General features: G+C 46.5%; 2 protein-coding genes across 6 annotated transcripts in view; both read right to left on the bottom strand.

Moving 5' to 3' along the window:
- The window catches only part of AMOTL1 (angiomotin like 1), a 142,733-nt gene that overhangs the window by 45,164 nt on the left and 69,983 nt on the right, over positions 1-27,586 (bottom strand). For all 5 annotated transcript variants that reach the window (XM_089775714.1, XM_089775715.1, XM_089775719.1 and 2 more), the window contains one exon: positions 9,660-9,948. In XM_089775714.1, coding sequence (XP_089631840.1) covers positions 9,660-9,948 — 289 coding nt within the window. The remainder of the gene's footprint in view (positions 1-9,659; positions 9,949-27,586) is intronic.
- On the bottom strand, positions 262-8,587 carry LOC149525947 (uncharacterized). The gene is made up of 2 exons (XM_089775720.1): positions 7,370-8,587; positions 262-6,647 (listed from the first exon to the last, which is right to left on the bottom strand). The coding sequence occupies exons 1-2, from the start codon at positions 7,995-7,997 to the stop codon at positions 6,445-6,447; spliced, it is 831 nt and encodes a 276-aa protein (XP_089631846.1). The 5' UTR covers positions 7,998-8,587; the 3' UTR covers positions 262-6,444.

Here is a 27,586-nt window from a genome sequence, read left to right as displayed (position 1 = left end):
CAGAAAGAAAAGTTCTTCATTAGTTCCCATAACAGAAGGACTAGAGGACACCAAATAAAATGAATGGGTAGCAGGCTTCAAACTAATAACAGAAAGTTCTTCTTCACAAAGCAAATAGTCAACCTGTGGAACTCCTTGCTGCAGGAGGCTGTGAAGGCTACAACTAGAACAGAGTTTAAAGAGAAGTGAGATCAAGTCATGGAGGTTGGGTCCATGGAGTGGTATTAGCCAGGGGGTAGAAATGGTGTCCCTGGCCTCAGGTTTATTTTAAAAAATATGTAAGTAAGGACTGAATCCTTAGCTAGTATCAATTGTCCTAGCTTCAGTGACTTACATGGTGCTATGCTGATTTACACGAACTGAGTATGTGGCTCTATATTTTTAAACTCATGGTTGAGAAGAAAAGCATGAAAACAAGAAACTTAAGGCTCAAAAATCAACAGGCAAATTAGAAGACCCCTACATTCATTATTTGTTACAATCTCAACATGTTCAGGGTCTGACTCATGATATTTGGACACTTGGGGTTGGTAATACTGAGTCTGGGCTCCTCTCTCCTTATAATACAGCCTATCTAATCATGAAAAACCTTTAGGGCTAGGGCACTCTGATGATTCCAGCTGCAAACAATGGCAAAGAAGAGCCCCAACTACCGTAATGTTTGCATTGGACCTGTACAAAATGTTTGCAGTGGAACTCGAACTACAGACACTGGCCAGGCTTCGCATTTTGTCACAGACTTGCCCTTTCAACTAGATTCCCAAAAAGGTTTGTGATTGTTTAGAGCCCCGTGAGTCCTGTAGCATGAGACTTTGCAGGGCTGGGACGTGAAACGAGCTAAGAGAAACTCAGCCATTTTGACTGACTTTTGATTTCATTTGATTCAGACCTGAAAATGACAGTAAAACTCGGGGGGTATAAATCTATGCCAATGGAAACTAACCTGGACTTGATCCAAAGCATAATCAATGGAAAAACTCTCCAAAGGCACTGGATCAGACTCCAAGCTTGTCAAATACCTAGCTTTCATGGTTGTTTAACAATTACCATGCATTGCTCATCTTTACTCCAAATGCTTAAAAGGTCATTAACAAAGCTACCTAATGTCCATTGCTTCCAAAGTGACGGCCAATTCTGTATGACACACAGAATCCAGTGGGCTTGTTGTAATATGGCAGTATGACCTGAAACACTTTCATAGTTCTACCACAAATTAGTATTCTGGCTTCTTATTTTGTTCTTAAAAACAAGAACTCCAGGAAGCTGCATTATTTTTTTACCCGATATCATCTTTAAAAAATGACCTTTCCTTCTAGAGCAGCTGAGACGCACCAAAATAACAGTAGCATTTGCACACAAGAGACCACATGCTCAAAATACCTCTGAATAAACCTTGCCACATTACTTTCTTGCTGGAAGAAAACCACCTTATATGGGAAGAGATGTTATTCCTTACACCAGTGGTCCCAAACCTTTTTATGCCCAAGATCACTTTTGAAATATAAAGGCAACCCAAAACCTACCCTGTCCTTTTCCTGAGGCCACGTCCCTTCTCCAAATCCCCACCCTGCTCACTCCATCCCTGCTCTCTGTTGATCGTTCTCCCACATATTTACTCACTTTTACTGGGCTGAGCAGAGGTTTGGGAGGGAATAGAAGATACAGGAGGAAGTATATGATGCTGACTCTGAGAGGGGGTGAGGGATGGCGCAGGTGCTTGGGGTACAAGAAGGTGTTTGGGGTATATGAGGAGGCATGTGTGCTGACTCTGGAAGGGGGAGCAGGTTTGGGGCAGGGGGCTGAGGCGCATGAGGGGGTTCAGGGTGGAGGATAGGGTATGATGTCGGCTGTAGGAGTGGGGGTCAGGGACGAGTTTGGGGTGCAGAAGGGGTTACGAGGTACTGGCTCTGAGAGAAGGCTCAGGGTTGGGTGGGGTTTTGGGGTGCTGGCTCTGGGAGAAGGCTCAGAGATAGAGCTTAGAGTATAGGAAGGGTTGTGGGATGCTGGCTCTGGGAGGGACTGACAGGCTGGGGCATAGGCTTGGAGTGCAAGAGGGAGTATGGGGTGCTGGCTCTGGTAGGGGGTAGGGATGTAAACAGCTAGTCAGATAGTCAACACACTAGTAGACTAGTCGCTTCTCCCCCCCCACACCCCGACTTGCTGCCTCTATCAGAAAGAGTCAGTGGGGGAGAGGGGGGAGAAGAGGGGGTGCTTCAAAACTGTCAGGGTCAGAGCATAGGAGTATTTTACCATAGTAACAGATAGGGAGCTATTCTCACAGGCCAGTACTGGAATACCCCAAAGGAAGCAGACTGGACATTGTTTGTAACTCTGAACAAAACCTTATGGCTGTTCTTTCAAAAGTTTACAACTGAACACTGAGTTCCCCACTGACCTGGAGCTCCATGCAGTGCTGCCACTTTGAAATGCAGCGTGGCACCTGACACCAGGCTCCCCACGGCGTTTCAAAGCGGCAGCAATGCATGGAGCCTGGGGTTAGCTGCCCATGGCGCTGCTACTTTGAAACACCATGGGGAGCATGGAGCTGGCAGGGGACTGCTTGAGTTCCCCACTGGTCCGTTGCATCCCAAGGCTGTTGCTATATTTCAAAGGCGGAGACGCCCTTATCGACTATTCGAATAGTCGATGCAAATTGCATTGACTATTTGATTAGCCGATTAATATAAATTTAACATCCCTAGTAGGAGGCACAGGGCTGAGGCAGGGGTGCAGGAAAAGATGCTGTCTCGAGGAGAGAGGTCAAAGCTGGGACAGGAATGCAGGAAGGAGTGTTGGCTCTGAGAGGGAGTTGGGGGATGTGGCGAGGGCTCCCGCAGGGTGGCACTTAATGCTGGGGGCTCCAGGTAGGCGACACAGCTGAGATAGGTTCCCTGTCTGTCCTGGCCCCATGCTAGAGCTCTGCATGGATACAAATGTTTATCCACGGACAGACATCAGGATCAGCTGAGCTGCAGGGCTCTCTTCTCAGGAGACTGCAGCCAAAGGACAGGAATGTGGTGCTGCCACTCCTGGGAGCCAGCGAATTGTACCGGCAATTCCTCCAGGCCATGCAGCTGCATTGCCTGCAGCCACACCACCAGCGGAGCTGTACAACCCCAGACAAGAGATGCGGCTAGCAGAGGGGCTGCGTGCATAACCATACTCCCATTTTAGTCTTTCCTGCCTAAAAGCCTCCTGCTAACATAATGTTCCTATTGCAATTAAATTAATTTACTAAAAAAGCCAGCTGGTTTAACAGTGTTATTAGCGTGGATCAGTATCGTTAAGTCATATAAGTGAAGCCTTGTTCCATGTCCATATCTCTTTAGATATCGTTTTCCCCAAAATACTCTTCACCATGTAAGGCCCTCCACATAATCCAGCAGCTGTGACCAGAGACAAGCTTGTTGCAGGATAAAAAGAGAACTTCCATCAAAGCTGTTTCTGTTTAAAGTGATAATGGGAGACAAGGGGGACACCAGTAAATCATGCTCATGTTTCTCCGCAGCTCTGCAATTTATTTTTTTCAACCCCCTCTTCTATCCCCAGATGGCTTCATATGCCAACCCACTCAAGCAACCAACATGATGAGACGTTGGTTGAAACCATGCCAACCTGATCATTAAGCTCCAAATAAATAATGTTGTCAGCAGCAACAACACAGAAAGAAAGAAAAAATGAAAGCAATGAACAAGTGAGCTAAAAATGAAATATTAAAAAGATAACAGCTCTTTTAGGTCGTCAGAATGAGACAGTATTTCAAACAAGTTGGATTAATCACCACCTTGTACCTCACTGCAGAATGTCTATTCAAACATGGTTTAGAATTTGACAGGACTTAGGGACAATCCGTTCATACAAACTACCAGCTGTGCTATACACATCAGAAACACAGTCTGCTTTTCTGTCCCCAGTATTTTTATTCTGTTCTTTTCGGAATGTCAGTGGAGGAAAGACTGTTCCTCACACATCTTTTCCCTGCTCCACCAGACTTCCACTGTGATCTGGGGCAAGCCATTTAGCTTCTCTCTTTGTCAGTTCCTCATCTGTGGAATAGGGTTAATGACACATTCCTATCTCACAGAGATCTTGTGAGGACACATATTCCATGGATTGTAAAGAGGTTTGAGATCAACTGATGAACAGCAATACAGCAGCTAGATATGTATTTATTAATTATTATTATTATGCAGACACGCATTTTGCTTAGAAAAAAATTACACACTCAATACTACTGAAAAAAGATGCAAGTCCCAATTAGTTATTTAACTAATCACAACCCTCAGGTGAAACAGGTAAACATTATTATTATTTTATAGGTGAGGAAACTAAAACATAAAAGGTAAGGTGAACATTTTCAGATTTAGATGCGTAAAGCTAGGCCCCTAAATGAGCGGCTTTATTTTTAGAGATTCTGAATACTCAAGAGTTCCCAGTGAAGACTGATGGGAACTTCAGGAGCCTCTGAAAAAAGAATTGGACCCTTCTGTGTCTACGCATCACATCAATGCAGCTAAGAAAATGGAGCCCTTTAAATGATTGACCAAAGAAGACGTTGATTTAGGGAAGTGTCGCTAATTTTGTAAGCACTTATGCATGTGTTTAACTTTAAGCACATAATTAAGTTCCACCAAACTCAATGACACTTAAGAATGTACTTCCCTGTGTCAGGGCCTATTACCACAAACTTCCAGAGCACCAAAAAGAGAAAGAGAATGCAATTGCTAACCCGTGTAGAGTGGCAAGACTCTTAAATGAATGCATTATTTGTGCATCATACTCAAATATATTTTATTAAATGAAGCAGCCTTTGTAAAACCAACAAGAATATTTTTATCCGACAAGGCCATTTGGAAGGCACCATTAAAGGCTTTACAGCTCTTTGCACAAAAATCAGTTTTCCCTATACTTGGGAAGGTACGGGGGAGGGGGGGGGGGGAAGGTGTGTTCTTAATTTGAATTTTCTAACTCAGGTTAAAACAGCAGCAAAGACACGGTAACATGGCTTTTCATTTGTGTTAGCAGCTTGAATTCAAGCCGATAGACAATCCTGGGGTTGAATACAAGCAAGGTATATAATTGTTTATGCCCTACAATATACAGACTCCACTTTCTAAAACAGACCCTAAGAGTTCTAGCACTGAGTTAAGCAATCCACTGTTACCCTGGACAGGAGACAGAGACCAGCACCCACTTTTGGCAGCGAGTCTCTTTTTTATGTACCATCTTCTTGTTTGATTTTCTTTGTCTCCATTTTCTTCTATTGTTGCTTTAGACATTTGGCTATGGCTACACTACAGAGTTTTTTCGGAAAAACAACTGTTTTTCCAAAAAAACCTTCACTTACATCCACACTGCAATCAGGTTCTTTTGAAAAAAATAAAAACAATTGAAAGAACAGAGGGGTTTTTCCAACATTGGCAAACCTCTTTCTATGAGGAAGAAACCTTTTTCTGAAAGAGCTCTTTCAGAAAAAGGTGTGTGTGGACGGGGAAGAGGGAGTTCTTTTGAAAGAAGAGGAAAGAGGAAAAAGCACAGGTGCCCTAGTGGCCACTCCATCCATAGTAATCACAGCTTAATACAAGAGGGTATGTCTACACTAGCCCCCTAGTTCGAACTAGGGAGGCTAATGTAAGCATTCGAAGTTGCAAATGAAGCCCGGGATTTAAATATCCCGGGCTTCATTTGCATCTTCCCAGGCGCAGCCATTTTTAAATGTCCCTTAGCCGAACTCCGTGCCCGCGGCTACACGCGGCACGGAGTAGGTAGTTAGAATTAGGATCTCTAATTCGAACTACCGGTACACCTCATTCCGGGGGAGACCTTCCTGCTGGGGTGGTGGACAGACACCGGCCACAAGAGGAGACCCTTTGAGCAGCCGCTGACAGCTGCCATCCGACAGGCCCATCAGGTTGGGGGTGCGCATCCAGGAGGCCCTGAGGGAGAGTTTCTCTCAAGGACCCCAGTAACACTCCCCAGGGCCTCCCTCCTAGGGGCCTCTGACTTGCTGCACTATCCCTTTCCCACCACAACCCCTCCCTTTGCCCCTTCCCTGAACTTTCAATAAATACACCTGTTTGTTTTTGAAGAAAACGAACTTTGTGTTTGTGTTTTAGAAAAAAAAAAGGGGGGGGGGGTCCTAACCTAGACAGGGAGGGTAGCTTGGAGTGACGTCAGGGCCGGCTGTATGTGCCACCTCGGATGCGGGAACCTCATCGGACTTGGGGTTGGGTGGGTCCTGGGACCACATGGGGGTGGGCAGGAGGGGAGCTGGAGCAAGGTCAGGGATGGCAGGGGAGGCAGGGAGAGGAGGCATGGCAATAATTTGGGGAGGGAGCAGAGGCATCACTTGGAGGACAGGAGGAGGGGGAATGGGCATAGCAGGGAGAGCAGGAGGGTGGTAGGCAGGAACAGCAACAGCAGCCGGGTGTGTCGTCATTTCTCTCATGATGGCAGATGTGCTATCGCACTGCTGCATGAGCTGGTCCCTGGCGTGTCCTCCCAGTTCTTCTGCACCAGGGTCTGCTGCATCTTGCACAGGACGCTGACATGCTGTCGCATCAGGTCTTCATGCACTCTGGCACACTTTCGGGTCCCCCAGGCTCTGGTGGCAGGATCTGGTGGCGTGGCTCGCCCCTCAGTCCCGACTGGTCCAGCAGTGGAGAACAAAAAGAGGGAGAGGCCGTCAGTCATCCATGCAGACACTGTCCCTGAGGCTGTGCCCTCACCTGTGAACAGCAAGCAACAGTTCTTGGGCCAAAGGTTGGGGATGTCCCGGGAGCAAGGCCATGTGTGGCCTGCACAGCAGGCCCTGCCACACAGGGGCCCCGAGGTGCCCAGGGAACCATGTTGACTGCTTCCTCCCCACCCCGCCCATGAACAAGAAGGCAAGGGAAGTGTACAGCCACAGTGGGATCCCCCCATGGGTGGCAGAGGAGCTGGGTGCAGCTTGGCCCTCCCTGGGGCCCTCACACACACACACCTGCACCTTGCAGCACTGCCCACGGGAGTGGGGGCTGCCTCGCACGTGCAGGCAAGCCCATGTGTTGTGTGTGGCACTTCTCGGTGTGTCTGGGGTCATGCCTGCGCCCTTGTGACTAGCCTGCTTCCAGCTGTGGCAGGTGCTGGGAGGCTGCCCCACCCAGGACCAGAAGTATGTGTGGCCTCCCCTGAGCCTGGGAACAGGATCACGGCTGTGCTCAGGGGCTGCCTGCTGAGTCTGCGTGGCGCACAGTAACGCTGCACGTGGTTCCACGTGCACAGACTGCAGCACACTGTCCAGCCTAAGCTTGCCGAGCAATGCTCGCACCCCTCCCCCTCTGTGCCCACCTCTCCCACCCTGTGAGTGTGACAAACTGAGAGCACTCACCTGAAGATCCCTCCCCAGACTCAGAAGCAGCCTGGGAGACATCCAGGCTGACAGGAACCAGCTCTAAGGAGAGCGTGACAGTAGCCACATCGTCCACCTCCTCCTCCTCTTGTCCCTGGTCCTCCTTCTCCTCTTCTGTTGTGACCTCTGGCCGGGTGACGACAGGTGTGTCGAGATTGGAGTCCACGATGACGGGTGAGGAAATGGCTTCTCCACCCTCCTGGATTTGGTGCAGCTCCTGGTAATAGGGGCAGGTGTCGGGTCCTGCCCCGGGGTGCGAGCTACGCTCTCTGGCCCTCATGTATCCCTGACAGAGCTCTTTCACCTTACTCCGGACCTGTTCCAAAGTCTGGGGTGGGTGTCCACGCTCCACCAGGGACTCGGCCATGCACTTGAATATCTCGGTGTTGCGCCACTTGGAGTGGAGATCCTGCAATGTTTCCTCCTCGCCCCACAGATCGAGGAGGGACAGGCTCTCCGCTTCGGACCAGGAGGCTGCCCGCCTCCTGGGTGTGTCCACCTGAGTGTGTCCTGAGAGCTCTGGGGCTGCTCCCTGTGAGGGCCAGAGGTCATGGGGGGCTTGTGGCTCGGCCATTGCTAATTTTCTGGGTAGCAGGGAGAGCCGCATGGTCAGGTGCTACTCCCAGGGCCGGCCTCCTGGGTGCCTGCAGCTTTAAGAGGGGCCAGGAGACAGAAACAATAGAGTTGTGATTACTTTGGACAGAGTGGCCACCAGGGCACCTGTGCTTTTTCCTGGAGGCCTCTTCTTTCCAAAGAAAACCCTCTTTCCCATCCACACATGCCTTTTTCCAAAAGAGCTTTCAGAAAAAGGCTTCTTCCTTATAGAAAGATGATTACCAATGTCGGAAAAACCCCTCTATTCTTTTGATTTTCTTTCTAGAGAATGCAATTGCTGTGTGGATGTAATTGAAGTTTTTCCGGAAAACTGACGTTTTTCTGAAAAAACTCTGTAGTGTAGACATACCCATAATGTAAATATGAACAGAGTTTTTAACTATTTAATTATTTTACACAGAGTAAGAGTGCCAATAGTTTGGGCCAATATATATCAATTGGGTTTGTTAATCCAAATTAGGTCAAAGGAAGCAGCTCTGATAAATCATGTCACCTGTTAAAAGGCCTTAAAAGTGAATTTCTAACTTTACGTCCCCATGATTTAAAACTGGGCTCTGAAGGGGTATGTCTACACTAGCCCCCTAGTTCGAACTAGGGTGGCTAATGTAGGCATTCGAAGTTGCAAATGAAGCCCGGGATTTAAATATCCCGGGCTTCATTTGCATCTTCCCGGGCACCGCCATTTTTAAATCCACCTTAGTCCAAACTCCGTGCCCGCGGCTACACGCATCACGGAGTAGGTAGTTTTAATTAGGATCTCTAATTTGAACTACCGTTACTCCTCGTGGAACAAGGTGTACCGGTAATTCGAATTAGAGATCCTAATTCGAACTACCTACTCCGTGCCGCGTGTAGCCGCGGGCACAGAGTTCGGACTAAGGGGGATTTAAAAATGGCGGTGCCCGGGAAGATGCAAATGAAGCCCGGGATATTTAAATCCCGGGCTTCATTTGCAACTTCGAATGCCTACATTAGCCTCCCTAGTTCAAACTAGGGGGCTAGTGTAGACATATCCAAGTGAGTTTGGTTATGGGTTGGTTTTTTTTAAACTTAATTTAAAAACAACTTCTAAGAAAAGATTTATTACCAAAACCCCAAACATCAGTCAACCCACAGTACTGGTGTATTTGTTTCTTATGACAAAAGAAGGACTAATGCAAATCTACTGAAATGTGCAAGACCACACAGAACAGATTTTGTAGTGATCATTAAGCATATTTTGCACTTTAGACATGTACAAAATGTTGCTCATTATGCTACACCTGCAACAAGGTGCTCTCTTAAAAATGTCATGTGTTGAGATGCTGCACTCCAGAAGAGAGATTTCTGCAGGAAGATTCCCTAAGGCAGGCATTAAAAAGCTGAAGAATGAGATGCTCCAAAGAAAAGGGAACACCACAAACCTTCTGGGTAACATCTTCATGGCAAAGGAGTCTGCATAGCCCACTGTATTAGAATCACTGTTCAGCCAGTAACTGGCAAGGACTTAGAGGGCCCAACAATAGGATCCACAGGCTGTGTTATGCAGTTTGAGTACCTCGTGTTAGGGAGGATTACTTAGATCACTGCCTGTGCCCAGGAAGGTAAGAGACACACTTCAGACACGCTATAAAAGGGGCTTGCCTCTTATACCCTGTGAGAACGTTCCACGTACCTTCTGAAGTTTGTCTGCCTTCTCGTAGTATCCCTCCAGCTCCTGCCGCAGAACATGATTCTCCTCCGACAACATCTCCACCATTTGCTGCGCTCGCTCCACAATGGCATATGCATCAGGCGTGAGCTGCTGGCTGGGTGGAGTCGCAGGTGGAGGCTGAGCGGGGACAGCTGATGGGAGCAGTGGCAAAGATGCTGAATGCAGTGGGCCGCTAACGGAAGAGGCCTGGGAGGACATTGGACTGTGCTGCTGGACTGGCACCGATGGAAAGGCGGATGGACATTGTCGACTAAATAAAAGCAAATAAGGGAAAAGGTCAATTATACCAGCCCAGAAAACCTGCCCTGAACATCTACCCATCATCTAGACTGACAGGGCTTTAGCATAAGTTAGGTCTTTTTTCTACAAATTTGTTTAGCACCTAGCAATGGGACACTGATTTCTAAGCTTGGCCATAATATAAGTCACAACAACAGTACTCCTGGTGCAAATGTCTGCTCACATTTGAGTGACGATAACTTATAGATTGATCTGGATCTCTAAAACGATAAAAAGGCATCTGGGTGTCCTGCTTTTGCCTAGATACACAACTTGTCACAGACTTCAGGCAGCAGCACCATTCAGGAATACTGGCTGACGAATGCTCATCTAAAAACAAACATTATATTCCTCCTCCTTTAACCAGTACCTGCCTCAAGCAAGTGGGTGAGTAGAATTCGGACAGGCTGAATCAGACAAGAGGAAGGGAAGTGAGCAATATGATGTTCCTGAATAGTTTAGCATAGCAAAGAATCAACTACTGAAACCAAGGCTGGCCTTAGGCCGATTCGTCCGATTCCCCTGAATTGGACCCTGTGCCTAAAGGGGCCCCGCACCCTGAACCCGGAAGTATGGCCGGCGAGTTACATCGGCTCGTGGTGCCCACGTTCCAATATTCAGAGCCGGGGGCCCTGCTCCACCAATATGTGGAGCTGGCCCTCTCCCCCGGCCCTGCCTGGAGTGGGCCCTCTCCCCCCTGACCCCAGCCCATCCCTGCTGTGTGCAGCTTTCAGTCCAGCTCCCTCTTGCCGGCTATTGCTGCCATGCGCAGCATTCCCAGGTGAGCGGGGATACGCCCGGGCATGACGTGATGTCACGGCCCAGGACTTTAAAACTGCTCGGCGCCGCATTGCGCCGTTCGGCCTAGCTCCGAGTTCAGAGTCTGAGGCCCGAGCGTAGACCTCGGCCCCAGCCCCGGCCCCGCAAAGTGGAAGGCAGAAGGTAAGGTAAGGTGAGGAGGGGGAAGAGGAGGAAGGGGCTTGTATGGAGGAGAAAATGTGGAAGGGGGAGCAAGAGGCTTGTGCGGAGGAGGAGAGGGAGGAGGAGGGGGAGGGGGAAGAAAGGGGAAGGCACCAAGAGACAGGGTGGAGGAGAGACAAATGTCAGAGGGCCAAGTGCAGACAATGAGGAAAAGGGCAGGAAGGGAGGTGTCAGTGGGAGGGGGAACAGGGTGATGCTGGGAGAGGAGAGGATAAGGGCATTGGGATTAGAGGGGGAGGGAGAGGTGCTGGGAGAAGGCTTGAAAGAAGGGGTGGGCATGAGAAAGGTGGAGATGGGGCAAATCATGTGTGAGGGCACAGAGGGGCATGAGGAGAATGGGGGCAGAGGGTGGTGAGGGGGTGGGCATCAGGGAAAAAGAGGGCAAAGGGGGCAGGGGCAGTGAGGGAAGAGGGGGCACCAGGAGGGTGCAGGACTAAGGGAAGGTGCAGGTGCCAGGGGATTCTGGGGATGAAGCAGAAGGGCAGACACCTGCAGGGAGGGACCAGCACCAGAGGAAAGAGGCAGGGCAGGTGTGTAGAGGGAGGTGTTAGGAGAGGGGATGAGGAGAGGTAGTTCACATGATCAGAGTGGGGCTACTGAAGGAGTGGGCACAGGGGGGAGAGAAGAGCTGGTGGAGGGGGGCAGGTTGCAGGAGGGCTGAGGGCAGTGAGAAGGGCAGGAGTCAGGACAGCAGAGGAGGGTGAGGAGTTGGGGGGCAGCAGGCACCAGGGGAGCTGATGGAGCAAAGGGAGGAGATATGGCAGTAGAGAGAAAAGGTAAAGGTTTATAAAATATTTATAAATAACTTGGGTGCCACAGTGGCACATCCAAACAAGCCACATGAACTCAGTACTGGTGCACAACACAATTCATTCTGCTCATGGGAGGAAACTCTTAGGCTATGTCTACACTGGCGGCTTCTTGCGCAAGAACATCTTGCACTAGGGTTCTTGTACAACAAGTCTTGCACAAGAACACATCCACACTGCCATGTGCGAGCTGTGCTTTTGTGCAAGAGCATCCATGGCAGTGTGGACACTCTCTTGCGCAAGAAAGCTCTGATGGCCATTTTAGCCATAGGGGTTTCTTGTGCAAGAAATCCCTGCCGAGCATCCACACTGCCCTCCTGCACAAGAGAGCTTACATCTTTTCGAAAAGAGTGTAGCTGTTGTGCAAAACGCCCTGGGGGATGGTATGTGTGTTAGCTACCTCCAGGGCTTTGCGGGGGAGGTAGCTGGAGATTTTGTGGGGGGTTTTTTTTTTTGCTCAACCAAAATTGCTAAGGGGCCCCCTCAAAATTGTTCGAATTGGGCCCCGCACTTCCTAAAGCCGGCCCTGGCTGCAACACTGCTGGCTGGACAATCCCGATCAATTATTTCAAAACATCAGAGCCATTTTACAATGAGAGACCTCATAATGCCACTCTGCAGATTGTATGAATAGGTGACTTATATTCGGAAGAATTAATTTATTGATTGATCTTACTGAAAACAAGAGGTGACTTGATCATGGTCCATGTACCTACATGGGGATATGCTTTCTGATAACAGAGGTCTCTTTAACATAGCTGAGAAAGGTATAACAAGAGCCAGTGAGTGGACATTGAATCTACGGAAATTCAGACTGGAAATAAGGTACAACAGTTCTTTAATAGTGAAGGTAATTTCATCTTAGCTACTTATATGTCCCCACAACTCCACAGAATCTGACTGTCTCACAATCTTTAATGTATTTATCCTTATCACATCCCTGTGAGGTAGAGCAGTGCTATTATTCCCATTTATAGATCAGGAACTAAGGCACAGAGAGGCTAAGTGACTTGCCCAAGGTCTCACACAAAGTCTGTGATGGAAAAGGTAAATCAAACATGGGTTTCTCAAGTCCCAGGTCTGCATTCTAACCACTATATCAACCTTGATATGGCTGCAGATGATGGACAATGGGTAATTGTCCATCATCTGCAGCCATATCAAGACTACTTTTGCTAAAGATAAGCTCTCAGAAAACCACAAGTTATTGGAGTCGATGCAGGAATCCCTATGTGAATTTTTGCAACCTGTGTTATGCAAGAAGCCATAATTATCCTTTTTGGCCTTACAATCTATGACTACTATTATATGTACAGCCAATTTTTTGCTAAATACACAATACTTTTGATCAATGTTGTTTTCACAAGGAGGGAAAGATGGTACTTAGCATTGGCTAATTCTGCTCCCACTGGAGTAAACATCCCATTGATCTCAATGGGTGCATAGTAGGGATGTTAAGGACTAGTCGACTAGTCAACTATCCGCTAAGCAAATGCTTATCAGATAGTCAGTCAACTAGTTGATCCCCCCCCCCCCCAACCTGTTGCTGCCTCTATCAGAGAGAGGAAGCAAAGGGGGAGCGAAAGGGGGTACTTCAAAGCGGCAGTGCCGCACAGCTGAGCCCGGGATCAGCTGTGCGGCGCTTCTTCTTTGAAATGCGGAGGTGACGTTCAAAGCGGCAGCACCGCACAGCTGAGCTGGGGATCAGCTGTGCGATGGTGCCGCGAGTGGAACCTGGGGTCAGCTGGGGACTGATCCCAGGCTCCAGTGCAGCATTTCCATGGAACCCAGGATCAGCTGGGAGGTCCGCAGTTGACCCTGGGTTCTGGGGAAATGCTGCATGGAACCCACTGTCAGCTGGGGAGTTCCCAGCTAACCCCGTCTCCATGTAGCATTTCAAATCGGCAGTGCAGCATGGAGCCCTTTGGGGACTCTTGTATATTTCAAAGCTGACATGCCACATGTAGCTCAGACTCAGCGGGACTGGCTGCAGGCGGAGTTCCTCCTTTGAAATATACAAGAGCCCAAGAAGCAGCTCTTATACATTTCAAAGGAGGAATGCGGAAGTGCCTATTAACTAGTCGAGTAGTTGATGGAAATTCCATCGACTACTCGACTAGTAAATTAACCATTACTTAACATCCTTAGTACAGTCCGACTAACTCTGAATGCTTTGGAAAATCCCTCCTAAGAGCAAAAGGTGCATTTACTAAACAGCTTGCCACAGCCTAATAACAATGGTTAGGCAGGTAAGACTGTGGGCGATTCACAAGTATCTGAGCTTATGCCTTGAAGGACAGAACCTGGTTGAAATAGGAAATGTCATAAACAAGCAGAGGTGCCATTACACAAGTGTGATGGGAATGGGCAGCAGGGCAGAATGAACCAGCAAGCACTCATAAGGCTAGCTGAGTACATCATCGCAGAAGGGCATTTTAAAAAATTTATATCCTAATTTATCAATGAATAAGTTGGCAGAAGAAAGCAAGCCAGTGCCAGGAAAGAGCTTGAAGCAAACATAGCAGGAAATAGATTAGCTTTTATTGTTATACTGTCGTTCCGCTTCAGCATTGCTGGCAGAACCCACCTCCTTCTGATCTCCTCACACCATGTGCTGCATACCAGGTATGCCATGTAATGTTTGATGCTAAAGTGATGTCACATAGTATCAAGGGGGAAAGAAATAAGGGAAGCTATCACAATTAACAACACTGTCAAATAAATGGGACACTGTCTGGAGCTGTGAATTCTTCTCCACTACTACTCCAGTGAGTACATCATAGGGGTTGGGATGTTATAGCAAAGCTGTCTTCAGGATTGATTATACAGGGAAGTAAACATGATGAAGGGTCAGTATCACAGGTGATGCTGCTTGAAATGTTATGATGCTCTGCCACACCTGTCTCCTTATCACCAACAAAACGAGAAAGGAAAGGACTGTTCATGCGGGCACACATGCTGTGGGAGAAGCCTTTCAAGTACCTTATATATTTGTTCCTTTGCAGTAGCGTTTGAGATTGGACTAGTACCTAGTCAAGCAGTTCTTGTGAGTTGAATGGGGTAGCCTTCAAAATATTAGTCCATATGCCCCAGAGACAGGGATCCAGGTCAACTTCTGACCTCCATTATTGTTCACTGGTTTACATCTAAGATTGGGAACAATTTCTTTTGACCCCCCCTCCCCCAGACTTCCTTATAAAACACAAATATCTCAGCACATAATAAGGTGGGATATTATTGAATTAGAGGTCATCAACAGAACTTAATCTTTCTCTAGAGTGATAATCTATAGGCCCGATTAGTTATATGAGTACAGTTTTCACTACAGCCCATATTTCCACAACCATGACATTTGCAGGTTAAGGGGTTTTCCCGGATAGGTTGTAGAATGTCCTACAATGAATGTCCAGGACAGGTTGTATAATGTCCTGCCTTGAAGAAAGAGGATCAAATCATTAAATCACCCAGAAGGTGCGATATGTGGTTGCTGGAAAGAATTTGTTTCAGGTTAGGAGGTTTTCTAGGATAGGTTGGGATTGTTAATGATGCACTGGAGGGGTTTAAGCTGGGGGCTATAGGTGATGACTAGTGGTGTTCTGTTATTTTGTTTGTTGGACTTATCTTGAAGAAGCTGATAGATAGGCCCAACAAACATAATAATAGAACACCACTAGTCATCACCTATAGCCCCCAACTTAAACCCCTCCAGTGCATCATTAACAATCACAACCTATCCTAAAAACGATCCCTCACTCTCACAGGCCTTGTAGGACAGGCCAATCCTCACCTACAGACAACCCCCTAACCTAAAACAAATTATTTCCAGTAACTACACATCACACCTCAAACATACTCATCCAGGAACCCACCCTTGTAATAAACTCCAGTGTCAACTCTGTCCACACATCTATACAAGTGACACCATCATAGGACCTAACCACATAAGCTACCACATCAGCGGCTCATACAACTACACATTGACTATTGTGATCTATGCCATCAAGTGCCAGCAATGCCCCTCTGCCATGTATATTGGCCAAACTAGACAGTCTCTATGACAAACGATTAATGGATACAAATCAGATATTCAAAACAGTAACATTAATTGATTTAAAGGTGGCTATTCTCTTACAAAGCAATTTCAGAAATCAACTAGAGAGAGACTGCAGAACTGGCCTTCATATGCAAATCTGATATGATCTTGCACAGCCTGAACAATGACATGAACTGGATGGGCTGTTATATTCAACACCCACATGACATCAAAAGTGAAGTATTGGGCACTTACAGTCTACTCTATTAGCCTCATTTAGCTCGGACACAGTAATTGGGGTTTTTTCCTCTAACCTCATATTAGTTTTGCATTTTTTCACTGGCTATAGTCAATCTAGATTTACACTGAGAAGTGAGAGGAGAAACAGGCCCAATTAATTCAGTGATTCCTGATTTTTCAGTTATCCAACCCCTCCCCCGTTTCTCCTGATTTATATCCATGTGAAAGCAGAAACAGGCCACAGATTCTGAACCGACCAGAGTGTATTAGATATTCTCACAAGTATTTTTCATCTTGAACTTGTACAGTTTATGTTGCTTCTTTGGATGTGTGGCTGATAAACATAATGAATTGCCGATGAATGGTTTGTTCTTTACTGTTTACAAGTCCCATTTAGTCCAGTTTTTCCTTTGAAGATGTTAAAAACTAAATCCATCAAGGTCAAACCTCTGGGAACACGTACAATACAACAATCCAAACAAGCAAACTGGCAGTTAGAAAAAATAAGACTCCCTGACGATGTTATATTCTGAACATAGCCAACCCCTCGAGTTAATGCCTGAATAAATAAATTAATCAAGCTTAGCCTGTACCTTGAAAGTCAACAGAGTTGAGCTCCCCTGGACTAATAAGGCATACAAATGCCAATGATTTTCCTATATGCTTTTAGATGGTGGTTTTACTCTGTATTAGAGATGTCTGAAATTTCCAGTGTAAAAGATTTTTCATGACAAAATTGTCTATTTTTAAAAACTATAACTCAAGAAAAAATATCAAAATTATAAGTTTTTCCATCTTTTGCAACATTTTCAGGTTTTTTTTAATCAATTTTTAAACATATTTGCCAAAATTATTGTAGAACTCAGTGGCTGTGTCTAGACTGGCAATTTTTTCCGCAAAATCAGCAGCTTTTCCGGAAAAACTTGCCAGCTATCTACACTGGCCGCTTGAATTTCTGGAAAAGCACTGACAACCTCATGTAAGATTGTCAGTGCTTTTCCGGAAATAGTATGCTGCTCCCGTTCGGGCAAAAGTCTTTTTCCGAAAGACTTTTGCCCAAAAGGGCCTGTGTAGACAGCACAGTACTGTTTTCCGCAAAAAAGCCCCAATCGCGGAAATGGCGATCGGGGCTTTTTGCGGAAAACCGCGTCTAGATTGGCCACGGATGCTTTTCCGCAAAAAGTGCTTTTGCGGAAAAGCATCCTGCCAATCTAGACGCGCTTTTCCGAAAATGCTTTTAATGGAAAACTTTTCCTTTAAAAGCATTTTCGGAAAATCATGCCAGTGTAGACGTAGCCAGTGGGTTTTTTTCTTAAACAGCTAGGAGTGGGGTGGTAAATGAATTTTTTTTATACTAACTAGTAAAACGCTACTTTGGGGGATAAAAAATGTCAATGATTTTGATAAAAAGTTGATTGATTTTTCCATTTAAAACATATTGAAAATAGATCCATTTGGAACACTTTGTAGCTTTGAAATTTTTCACTAAATCATTTTTCGTCCAGCTTTGCTCTCATTTTTCCCTATTATAATTCTTTTCCCTACTGATTGCATCTTTTTAGTCTTGCCAGGATAATTTTTTGTTTGTTTTTCCTTTTCGAAAGGCATTTGGGAGGGAAGGCTATTAGAGCTATAGAGACAGCAGTAGTAGTTACCCAAAGAATTAAAAAAATAATGATGGTGACTAGATGTGGAAGCTGCGAGATGTACAATCTTAAGAGGGTACTTGAAGATGCTTCGCTCAGATGAAGTGCCATCTGAACGAAGAGAAGACCCAACGTTTGGAGATACAACTAGAAACGATGGCTGAGTTTCTAAGGGGATTTGAGCAAATGATAGTGGGAAGGAGAGAGAAGGCTAACCTCCTTCCCCTCCCCCAAGGCTTGCAGACAAAAGAACTATGGATGATAAAAGTGACCAGTGCAAGCATGTGACTGTGAGAACAAGGCAGAGGAAAAGAAGGAGAAAGAGAGCTGAGGAACAGGTTTGCTGAGTTGGCAAATGAAAGAAGGAGGCAGACAGTAACAGAAGATGCAAGAGCAAGGAAAAAAAGAAGAAGGGTGGTTAAACCTACAAGAAGAGGGGAAGAGGCACTGGAGAAAGCTAGAGTTCAGAGCCCCTGGAGGACAGAGGATGACATTCAGAAGACAGCAAATGAGAACAGAGAACAAAACAATTTTGCAGCCAGAAACAATAGAATGGAGAAATCTGAAGAACTGCACCACCACCAGGAAGAGGCAGGTCTATGTCATTGGCGACTTCCTACTAAGAAAATGGGAAAGGCCCGTTACCAGAGCTGAGCTGGATAATACAAGGGTGTGCTGTCTGCCTGGAGTAGATCGATACAGGAGAGGTGTTAGAAATACTGTATTGTAGGTCTTCAATTTGGTGGAAAGAGAGATGTGTTGGTTAAGAACTTTTGTTCAAAGCTGGCCAATAACCTGTCTGGGTTTATTAATTCTGGAGGAAATTTCCTTATTGAGGGAGCCATCACTTGAGATGGTATTGCTCAAATCCTTGAACTTATCCACATTTTTCAACTATATAAGTCCCTTGTTGCATGGCTGAGAACACAAACAAAGAACAAGCTGAACAACACTGGAGCAAGAATGTAGCCATACTTCACTTTATTTGAGATTTCAAATGCATAGGAAAAGTCACCACTGGCAAGTACATGCACTGTCATGTGGTCATGGAACTGACAGATGATTTGCATGAGCTAGGGATGTAAGCAACTAGTTGACTATCCGATAAACAAAAGCTTATTGGATAGTCGACTAGTTCCTTTACTCCTCCTAGCGCAATCTCTGCAGGAAGCAGGGGAATAGTGGGGACCAGGCACCAGCCGGGAATCAGCTGATTCCCAACTCACGCCCTGTCCCAGATGCTCTGACTCTGCTTTTTAAAAGTATTAAGAGCCTGCCAGCTCTTAATACATTTAAAAATCAGAAACGCAGTGTGGGGACCAGGCACAAGCCGGGCCAGCTGATTCCCAGCTCACACTGGGTCCTCCATGCTGAGCTTTAGCCTTTTGAATGTATTAAGAGCCTGTGGGCTTCTTGTCGGTTTCACCAAAGTTCTGAATAGCATAACCAAGTTAATTTCACTCTTCTGCTTGGCAAAGCTACGGGCAACAGCAGAGATTCTGGAGACTCGGGGTATGTCTACACTACAAAGTTAGTTCAAACTAACGGACGTTAGTTCGAACTAACTTTCATAGGTGCTACATTAGTGCTCCGTTAGTTAGAACTTAATTCGAACTAATGGAGCGCTTAGTTCGAACTAGGTAATCCTCATTCCACGAGGATTAAGCCTAGTTCGAACTTGCTAGTTTGAATTAAGGGCTGTGTAGACCCTTAATTCGAACTAGTGGGAGGCTAGCCCTCCCCAGCTTTCCCTGGTGGCCACTCTGGCCAACACCAGGGAAACTCTTCTGCCCCCCTCCCGGCCCCGGACCCCTTAAAGGGGCACGGGCTGGCTACGGTGCCCGTGCCAGGTGCAAGCCTGCCAGCACCCAGCCAGCAGACCCTGCACCTGGCACGGATCGAGCCAGCCACCCGATGCCCCCCAGCCCTCCCCCTCTTCCCGGGACCAGGCTGGCGGCTCCCGGGAGCTTGCCCGAGACCGCAAGAGGCGGGAACCCACCTGGGCTAGTGCGGACATCGTGGACCTCGTCCGCGATCTCCGCACTAGGCACAGGAAAGTGGCCAGCTAGGGCAGGAGAGCTGCCAGCCTGGCCACCCAGGAGCAGGTGTGCATGAAAATCAAGGGGGTCCACTGAGACCCCCGACCCTGAGCCCTGAGCTTAGAATGGCCGTACTGGGCCAGACCAAAGGTCCATCTAGCCCAGTTGCCTGTCTGCCGACAGCGGCCAACCCTAGGAACCCTGGAGGGGATGGACCGAAGACAGTGACCAAGCCATTTGTCTCGTGCCATCCCTCTCCAGCCTTCCACAAACTTTGGGCAGGGACACCACTCCTACCCCCTGGCTAATACCACTCCATGGACCCAACCTCTATGACTTGATCACACTTCCCTTTAAACTCTGTTCTAGTTGTAGCCTTCACAGCCTCCTGCAGCAAGGAGTTCCACAGGTTGACTCTTTGCTTTGTGAAGAACAACTTTCTGTTACTAGTTTGAAGCCTGCTACCCATTCCTTTCCTTTGGTGTCCTCTAGTCCTTCTTTATGGGAACTCATGAAGAACTTTTCTGTATGCACCCTCTCCACCCAACTCCTGCTTTTAGAGACCTCTATCCTGTCCCCCCTCCGTCTCCTCTTTTCTAAGCTGAAAAGTCCCAGTCTCTTTAGCCTCTCTTCATATGGGACCTGTTCCCAACCCCTGATCATTGTAGTTGCCCTCCCCTCTCCCAGCCTCTCTCTTCCCCTCTCCCACCTCCTTTTCCCAGTCTCCCCCAGTTTTGTTCAATAAAGACAGATTCCATTTTTGAACACAATTGTCCTTTATTTTGTACATCAAGAAAAGGGGCTAGGGAAGGGTAAGTGGAAGAAGGTGAGGGAGGAATGGGGTACAAGCCCCCGATGGGGAGGACTGGGCTGGCTCTGTGGGCTTCTGGGGGTGGAAGCTCTCCTGCAGCCCCCCGATTGCTCCCTCTGCCCAGATGGCAGCCTGCGGCAAGTGCAGCCGGGCTGATGGCCAAGTGCTGTGATGTGCCCAGTGTGGGTACTCCGGGCAATCCAAGCCAGGACTGGTTTTCAAGCGGGGCACCCCTTAGAACTGTCTGTCTGGGGTGGGGGTCGGGACTCTTTAAGCACAGCCCTCGGCTAGCCTGAGACAGCATCTCCACGCTCTAAGTCCTCCTCGGATGCCCTGCCGGCACTGCTTCCGGCCATCCTTAAGCCTGGTTCAGGGTCCACTTAATGTGGACATGCTAGTTCGAATTAGCAAAACGCTAATTCGAACTAGTTTTTAGTTCTAGATGCATTAGTTTGAATTAGCTTAGTTCGAATTAACTAATTCGAACTAAGTTAGTTCGAATTAGCGCTGTAGTATAGACGTACCCTCCGAAACGTACCTCCAACACAGTTTGCATTTGGAAGTTATGGATGGTGTAATATTGCTCCACCTTGATGTTTAGCTGTAACAAGATAGAGGATATTCACCTGTAGTGTTTTTGTTTGCTGTAAACTAGTTTCTTCCTGACCATCCTCAACTGCATCTTCTAATGCCACAACTCAGTGACATGGATGGGATATCTAACTAATAAATCTACACAAACACTCTGTAAACAATGAACAAACTGGGGTGAGGAGGTCTGATGCTTTATTTTAATCAAGAGCACTGTGAGCCTAGGAATATCATAATTCCCTATATAATGAATCCCATGAGGACTGAGAGTCATGTGTTGAAAGACTTTAGTTGTTTGTTGATGCTAATGGCATTCCCTTCCAAGATCTATACTGTTAAAAACATTCACAGTGACAGAGAAGCTGACAGAGACAAGTTATACAAAGACTGAAGCCATTTTATAAAGGCATTTGTCACAGAAACCTTTTATCCCTGCAGAACATTTCCAGATTCATAAGTGGAATCAGCAGCCTGCCAAGCTCACAAATGTGCATGTGGCAGAACTGAAGAGTCCAAGGCAGCCACTGTCAGTTTGGAACAAATCCGATGATGGTTTAAGGAACTATTTTGTATGTGGTTGGAGACACCCAGCCATTTGTTGACAGAGGCTGATCTTACATAATCCTGAGCTGTGGGAAAGCACAGTGTCGATGGAGACTGCAGCAAAAGACATGGAAGATAAAATGACCCAAAGTAATAGTGACATTTATCAAATCAGTGTCCCAGTAGCCAAAGCCTTTACCCTCATTTTCAATGTTTCTCCTGTTGCCAAACAGACCATGAACTGTCATTTCAAAGGGGAGCTATATCAGAAGATCCAGAAAGAATGACATGCACAGTCTATGTGTGTAAAAGTAAATAAACTGTAACAAATCCAGATACCAGAATAAAGTAATTCAAACTGTGCCTGAGCAATTGTCTCCCAGTGACAGAGATGGTGACTGCTTAAATATACCCAGTTGGAATATACACACAGCAAATAAACCCATGAAAAGCTCAGATATCATACAGATGGAACTAGAAAACATCTGGTCAAAATACAGCGGCAGTCAAAAAAGCTAGCAGAATGTTAGGAACCATTAGAAAAGAGACAGAGAATAAGACAGACAATATCATAATTCCCTATATAAATAGATTGCTCACACCCCATTTTTAAAAGATTTATTATAATTGGAAAAGGCACAGAGAAGGGCAACAATTAATGATCAAGCAAATGGAATGAGGTGAAGGTAGAAAGAGTGTGACTGTTCAGCTTAGAAAAGAGATGACCAAGTGAGATTTGTGGGTAAATCAAGCCATCATCCTTCTATGTGGAGATTAAGCCATTTGGTGTTTGCAGTGCTCATTAACATAATGAATCACAGCTGGAATCCTGTTGCACTTCCTGAGACTATAACCTGAAAGTGACCCCATTATCTTGCATTTCCAATTCTCATATAGCTGCTTCCTAGCATAAACAGGGATTTTCACTTGGCTCTTACAAGCATAATTCTCAGCTGAAAAGTTACACAAACTCTGAGTAGCTAATGCTGGAATTCAAAACACATGTGTAGCTGGTGGAATTCAAATAATGTTCCCAAGTCTACATTTGCCTAAGGAACAATGAAGGCTGGTGTTTGCAAATAATGTGGCAAGGTCCTGATCCTAAGCACGCCCAACTAGAAGGATCAGATTTTATTTGATTGGTTTGTACAACCATTGCACTATTGGAATGAGCAACCATCTTTACCTGCCCTCATTTTGCAAATTAACAAGTAAACTACAATATTTCAGACATTCACAATAAGGAAACCTTCATGCTCTGATTTATGCTTTAAAAAAAAAAAATTAAATGCCGAGCTTCGCCTGGGAATGCAGATTGTACTCCAAGTGCACCTTGGGCCAGTACAAGGCCCACCAAAGGAGAAGAGGCAGTGGAAGGGGAGGGAAGGAGAAAAGGGCCAACTGGAGTCCTGGGTAAGTATGTTAAGAGCCAGGTAATTCACTAATCATGTAGTCGACTACACAATTAGTCAATAAGGATAGAAGCACTCAGTCCTGGCTCACACCGGGTCCTACAGGAGCTATCCCACGGCAACTCTGCAGTTTAAATAGAGCAAGAGCGGAGCAGGCAGGCAGCCCAGCTCCTATTATATTTAAACTGCAGAGCCACAGTGGGGGGGTAGGTCCTGGACCCAGCACCAGCTGGGACTGAGCTGGGCTGTCATGGTGCTCCAGACTGGCCGTGGGCAGAGGCTGCTCCAGCAGCAGCCCTGTCCGCAGGGGTTCCCAGAGAGGAGCTACTGGACAGCCTCTCCATGTCCCCCTGCATTGCTGCCTCTGACAGAAGTAGTGCAGGGGGAGGGGGAGAGATAGACAGCACCAGCTCCTGCTTCCTCCCCTCCTCATATCAGAGGCAGCAAAGGCAGGGGGGAAATGTGAGTAGTCTATTTGACTAACCAATAAGCCTAGGCTTATCGGTTAGTCGACTACTCGCTTACAACCCTACTGCTGGGCCCTTTAAATCGCCACTGGAGGACCACGGGGAACAGCTGGAGGGAGAGTGTGCTGCACCCTGCCTGGCACTGAGGAATCGGGGATGGGACGCAATAAGGCATGCTTGCTGCCCCAGATCTGCTCCTTACGCCGGAGGCCCCGCCATTTCCAGGAGCATGAAGTTGGCCCCTTTCCCTACCTTGTCCAGGGGCCCAGCATGGCCATTGGATCCCATGACCACTGTTGGGGAAAGAAGACGAACTCTTCATTTGTGAGTTAAAGTCTAAGGAGCTTCAAGAATTTATTGGTCAATAAATATCTAATAAGATCACTTTTAACTTGGAAAACATTAACCTGGCATCAAATACAGTGAAACTTATTCCCTCTATCTTCCTGAATTTTCTATACCCTCTGCTCCCTGTCTCCCACCCCTTCTTTTTTTTTCTCTCCTCCCACCCCCCGCGCCTTCTCTCCTATTTATTTTGGGTCTGCCCATCCTAAAGTCAAAACTCCAGGCATCTGAAGAAGTGGGTTGTGCCCATGAAAGCTCATGTTTTTTTAGTCTATAAAATGCTACCAGACCATTTGTTGTTTTTTTCTATACAGACTAACTTGGCTTCCCCATGAAGCTAGTGAAACCTTTGTTATCTGGCACTCTTTTAACCAGAAAACTTTGTTAACCGGCATTGCCCCCAAGCCACAATACTGTCACATCTTCAGGCACACAGGCCTGGCTTGGTTTACCATGATTGGCTTAACAATTTTTTATTTAAGAAGTACTAATTATCTTTAACTCAAAATAGAAATGTGAGACCAACTGCCTCACACTACAAAACTACCAATATTAAAAACCTGACTTTTACTATTAGGGTATGTCTACTCTGCCACCCTAGTTCGAACTAGGGTGGCTAATGTAGGCATTCAAACTTGCAAATGAAGCCCGGGATTTAAATATCCCGGGCTTCATTTGCATGTTCCCGGGCGGGCGCCATTTTTAAATGCCCGTAGTTCGAACTACCTGCCCGTGGCTACATGCGGCACGGATTAGGTAGTAAGAATTAAAGCTCCTAATTCAAACTACTGTTAAACCTCCTTGCAGAAGGAATAATGGTAGTTCGAATTAGGAGCTTTAATTCGAACAACCTAGTCCGTGCCGCATGTAGCCGCGGGCAGGTAGTTCGAACTATGGGCATTTAAAAATGGCGCCCACCCGGGAACATGCAAATGAAGCCCGGGATATTTAAATCCCGGGCTTCATTTGCAAGTTCGAATGCCTACATTAGCCACCCTAGTTTGAACTGGGGTGGCAGTGTAGACATACCCTTATTGTCCATTGGTTTTTCCTAGGTTGATGGGACCCTCAGATAACTGGAATTTTTAGATAACCAGAACGCCCTAATCCCCGAGCATGCCAGATAACACAGGTTTGACTGTATGTGGATGATTAAATCCTCCAGATCCAAGGACGGCAGAGAGATGTAATTCAGGCAGACCAGGAAGGAACTGCTAAGAGTCGTAGGGTGAAACAGAGGTTAGATAAATCAGAAAAAGTGTCCTGTGGTTCATGGGACTGTTGATAATTCCCTAGGGAATGGTGGAAGCCTCATTGTTTAAGGCAGGGCTGGGCAAAATATGACCCAGGGACCAGATCTGACCACCCTGCTGGGACTCTCAGGCATGTAGCTGCCAGCTGTTTAAAGTGCAGTCCCTATGTTTTTCTCCTCTGTAGGGAGGGGGGGAAGCTTCATATGATCTCCCTGTCCCCAGCCCAATGCTCAGCTCCTATTGCCAGAAACAATCGGCCAATAAGAACTGACCTCAGCCAATCTCTCAGCTCCTATTGGCTGGAAACAGCCAGCCAATCGGAGCTGAGAGGTTGGCCTGGGAGATGGGGGCAGGGCAAGCCTCTTCCCCCAACCAGAGCTGAGAGCCATATGGAGGGAATAGCCTGTATTTTCAAGCGGTCTGGGGCTGCACCAGGCAGGGAGCCCAGCCTTCCTTCGGGGTGCTGCAGGCTGGGAGATGCTTAGGTAAGCACCTCCCAGCCAGAGCCTGCCTCTGGCACCTCTGCCCCTCCCACACCGCAACTCCCTGCCCCAGGTTGCCACCAAACCCACTGCACGTCCCTGACCCAGGTCATAACCCCCTCCTTCACCCAAACACCCTCAGACACTACGCCATCTCCTACACCTCAGTCCCTTACCCCGTTCACCCTTCTGTACCCAGCCTCCATCCTAGACCCTACACCTCCTCCACAGCAAAGTACGGCCCTTGACCACTTATCAAAGCCTTGGAGTGGCCCCCCCACCAACAATGATTGCTCACCCTTGGTTTAAGGCATGCAGGCGACCATGCTCCACCCTGAAACAGGAACATGAGAACTCAGTGAGAGCTGTGTGGCTCAGCTGGTTTCCACTAGCTCTCAGGAGTCAGTCCACAGAAGGTAACATTTTAAGATGACTTTTATGAACTTTTATGACTCTTAGCAATTCCTTCTTGATTTCCCTGAACAACAGCTCTTCTTCTTCCCTAGGTCTGGAGGCATAGGTGACTCGTGGTAGCATTTGGCACACCACCTCTTCATGTCCCCACCAACATTTTAATAGCTAAATGGGGTGCCCCACATGCCCCCACCCTGCCCCTCTGGGTGGCCCTTCCTGCACTCATTTCCCCAAACAAGCACCAGTCGCCCCTGTCTGGAGGACTTTAAAAATCCACATATTTGATGGTATGTTAATCTTTTCCATGTTTATTTACCCACAAATCCTTGAAGCTCTTTATCTCCCAATACAGAGCTCTTCTTCTTAACTTAGCATTTTCCCAAGGTGCAAAAGGCCAGCACACGGGATTATGTACCATATTAGCCCACTTGTAAGGATTTAAGTGGGACATAAGTGGTGCATAGGACCCTTTGCGCAAGGCAGCATTTCATCCTTTGGTGAAATTCATACCCAATGAAGAGAGCCTAAAATAAGCAGGTAACTCCTTACCTCACAGTTTGGCTTTATGGTTTATGTTTTTTCAACACTCATTTTAGAAGAGCCAATACACTATTTCATTTATTTTTATACTCCTTGACTAAAATTTATTAGGTCAAATCTCAAGTCAAATCTCAGACCAAAGGATTTTTCCTTACTTCTTCATAAACAACTGATAAATACGGTTTTAGAAGGGTAGTACAGTGTCTTTTACTATAGAAACTGAACCATAATAACTGTTAGAAAATGTATAGCACCTCTAGCCATCTATGGTGGTGACTTATAGCTTTATAACTTCAAACAACTCACATTAAAATGGGGACACCTGTTCAGCTTAATAATGAAGAACTGTTTACCTCACTGATATAATTTCTCCTACAAGTTGCATAAAGATACTCAGATTCATTTAGGTTCATACTTAAAGTGAAATTAATAGGAATTAAGATACTGAAGAACTTCTAAAAAAAAACCTTTTTTTTTTATAAACTGGAGAGCTCAGAGATTACCAGAAGACTGGACTCAATTCTGCTTTCAGTTACAGCAGTGCAATGCCAGAGAAACTCCCTTATCACAGAAGATTAGGGTTGGAAAAGACCTAAGGAGGTTATCTAGTCCAACCCCAACTAAATCTTCAGTGGAGTTAATCCAGATTTATACTTCTGTAACAGAGCAGAATATAAGTCCACTATATAAATATAGCATTGGTATTATAATCACGGAGCCTGATTCTCATTTACATTAATGCCACTTTACACCATTCTGTGTAAAGGACCTTGAAATGAGAGTAAATTATATTTACTTATGTTTTAAGATTCTTTTGCACTGCTCATGGTGTAAAATAGCCCTAATGTCAGTGGAATCAGAGTCTTGAGATATTTGTTTATACAGGTCCAGAACCCACACAAGCCAGCTAGAGTCTTTTCATTGACCTCAATGGGCGCAAGATCAGGGCTTGTGTAGTTGTACTGTTATCCCTTCAGAAAATGTAGTTTATGACCCACACAGC

This window comes from Pelodiscus sinensis, chromosome 1 (genome assembly GCF_052426305.1).
Source record: "Pelodiscus sinensis isolate ZL-2025 chromosome 1, ASM5242630v1, whole genome shotgun sequence".
Lineage (NCBI taxonomy): Eukaryota > Metazoa > Chordata > Testudines > Trionychidae > Pelodiscus > Pelodiscus sinensis.
This window is presented reverse-complemented; position numbering and strand designations above follow the sequence as displayed.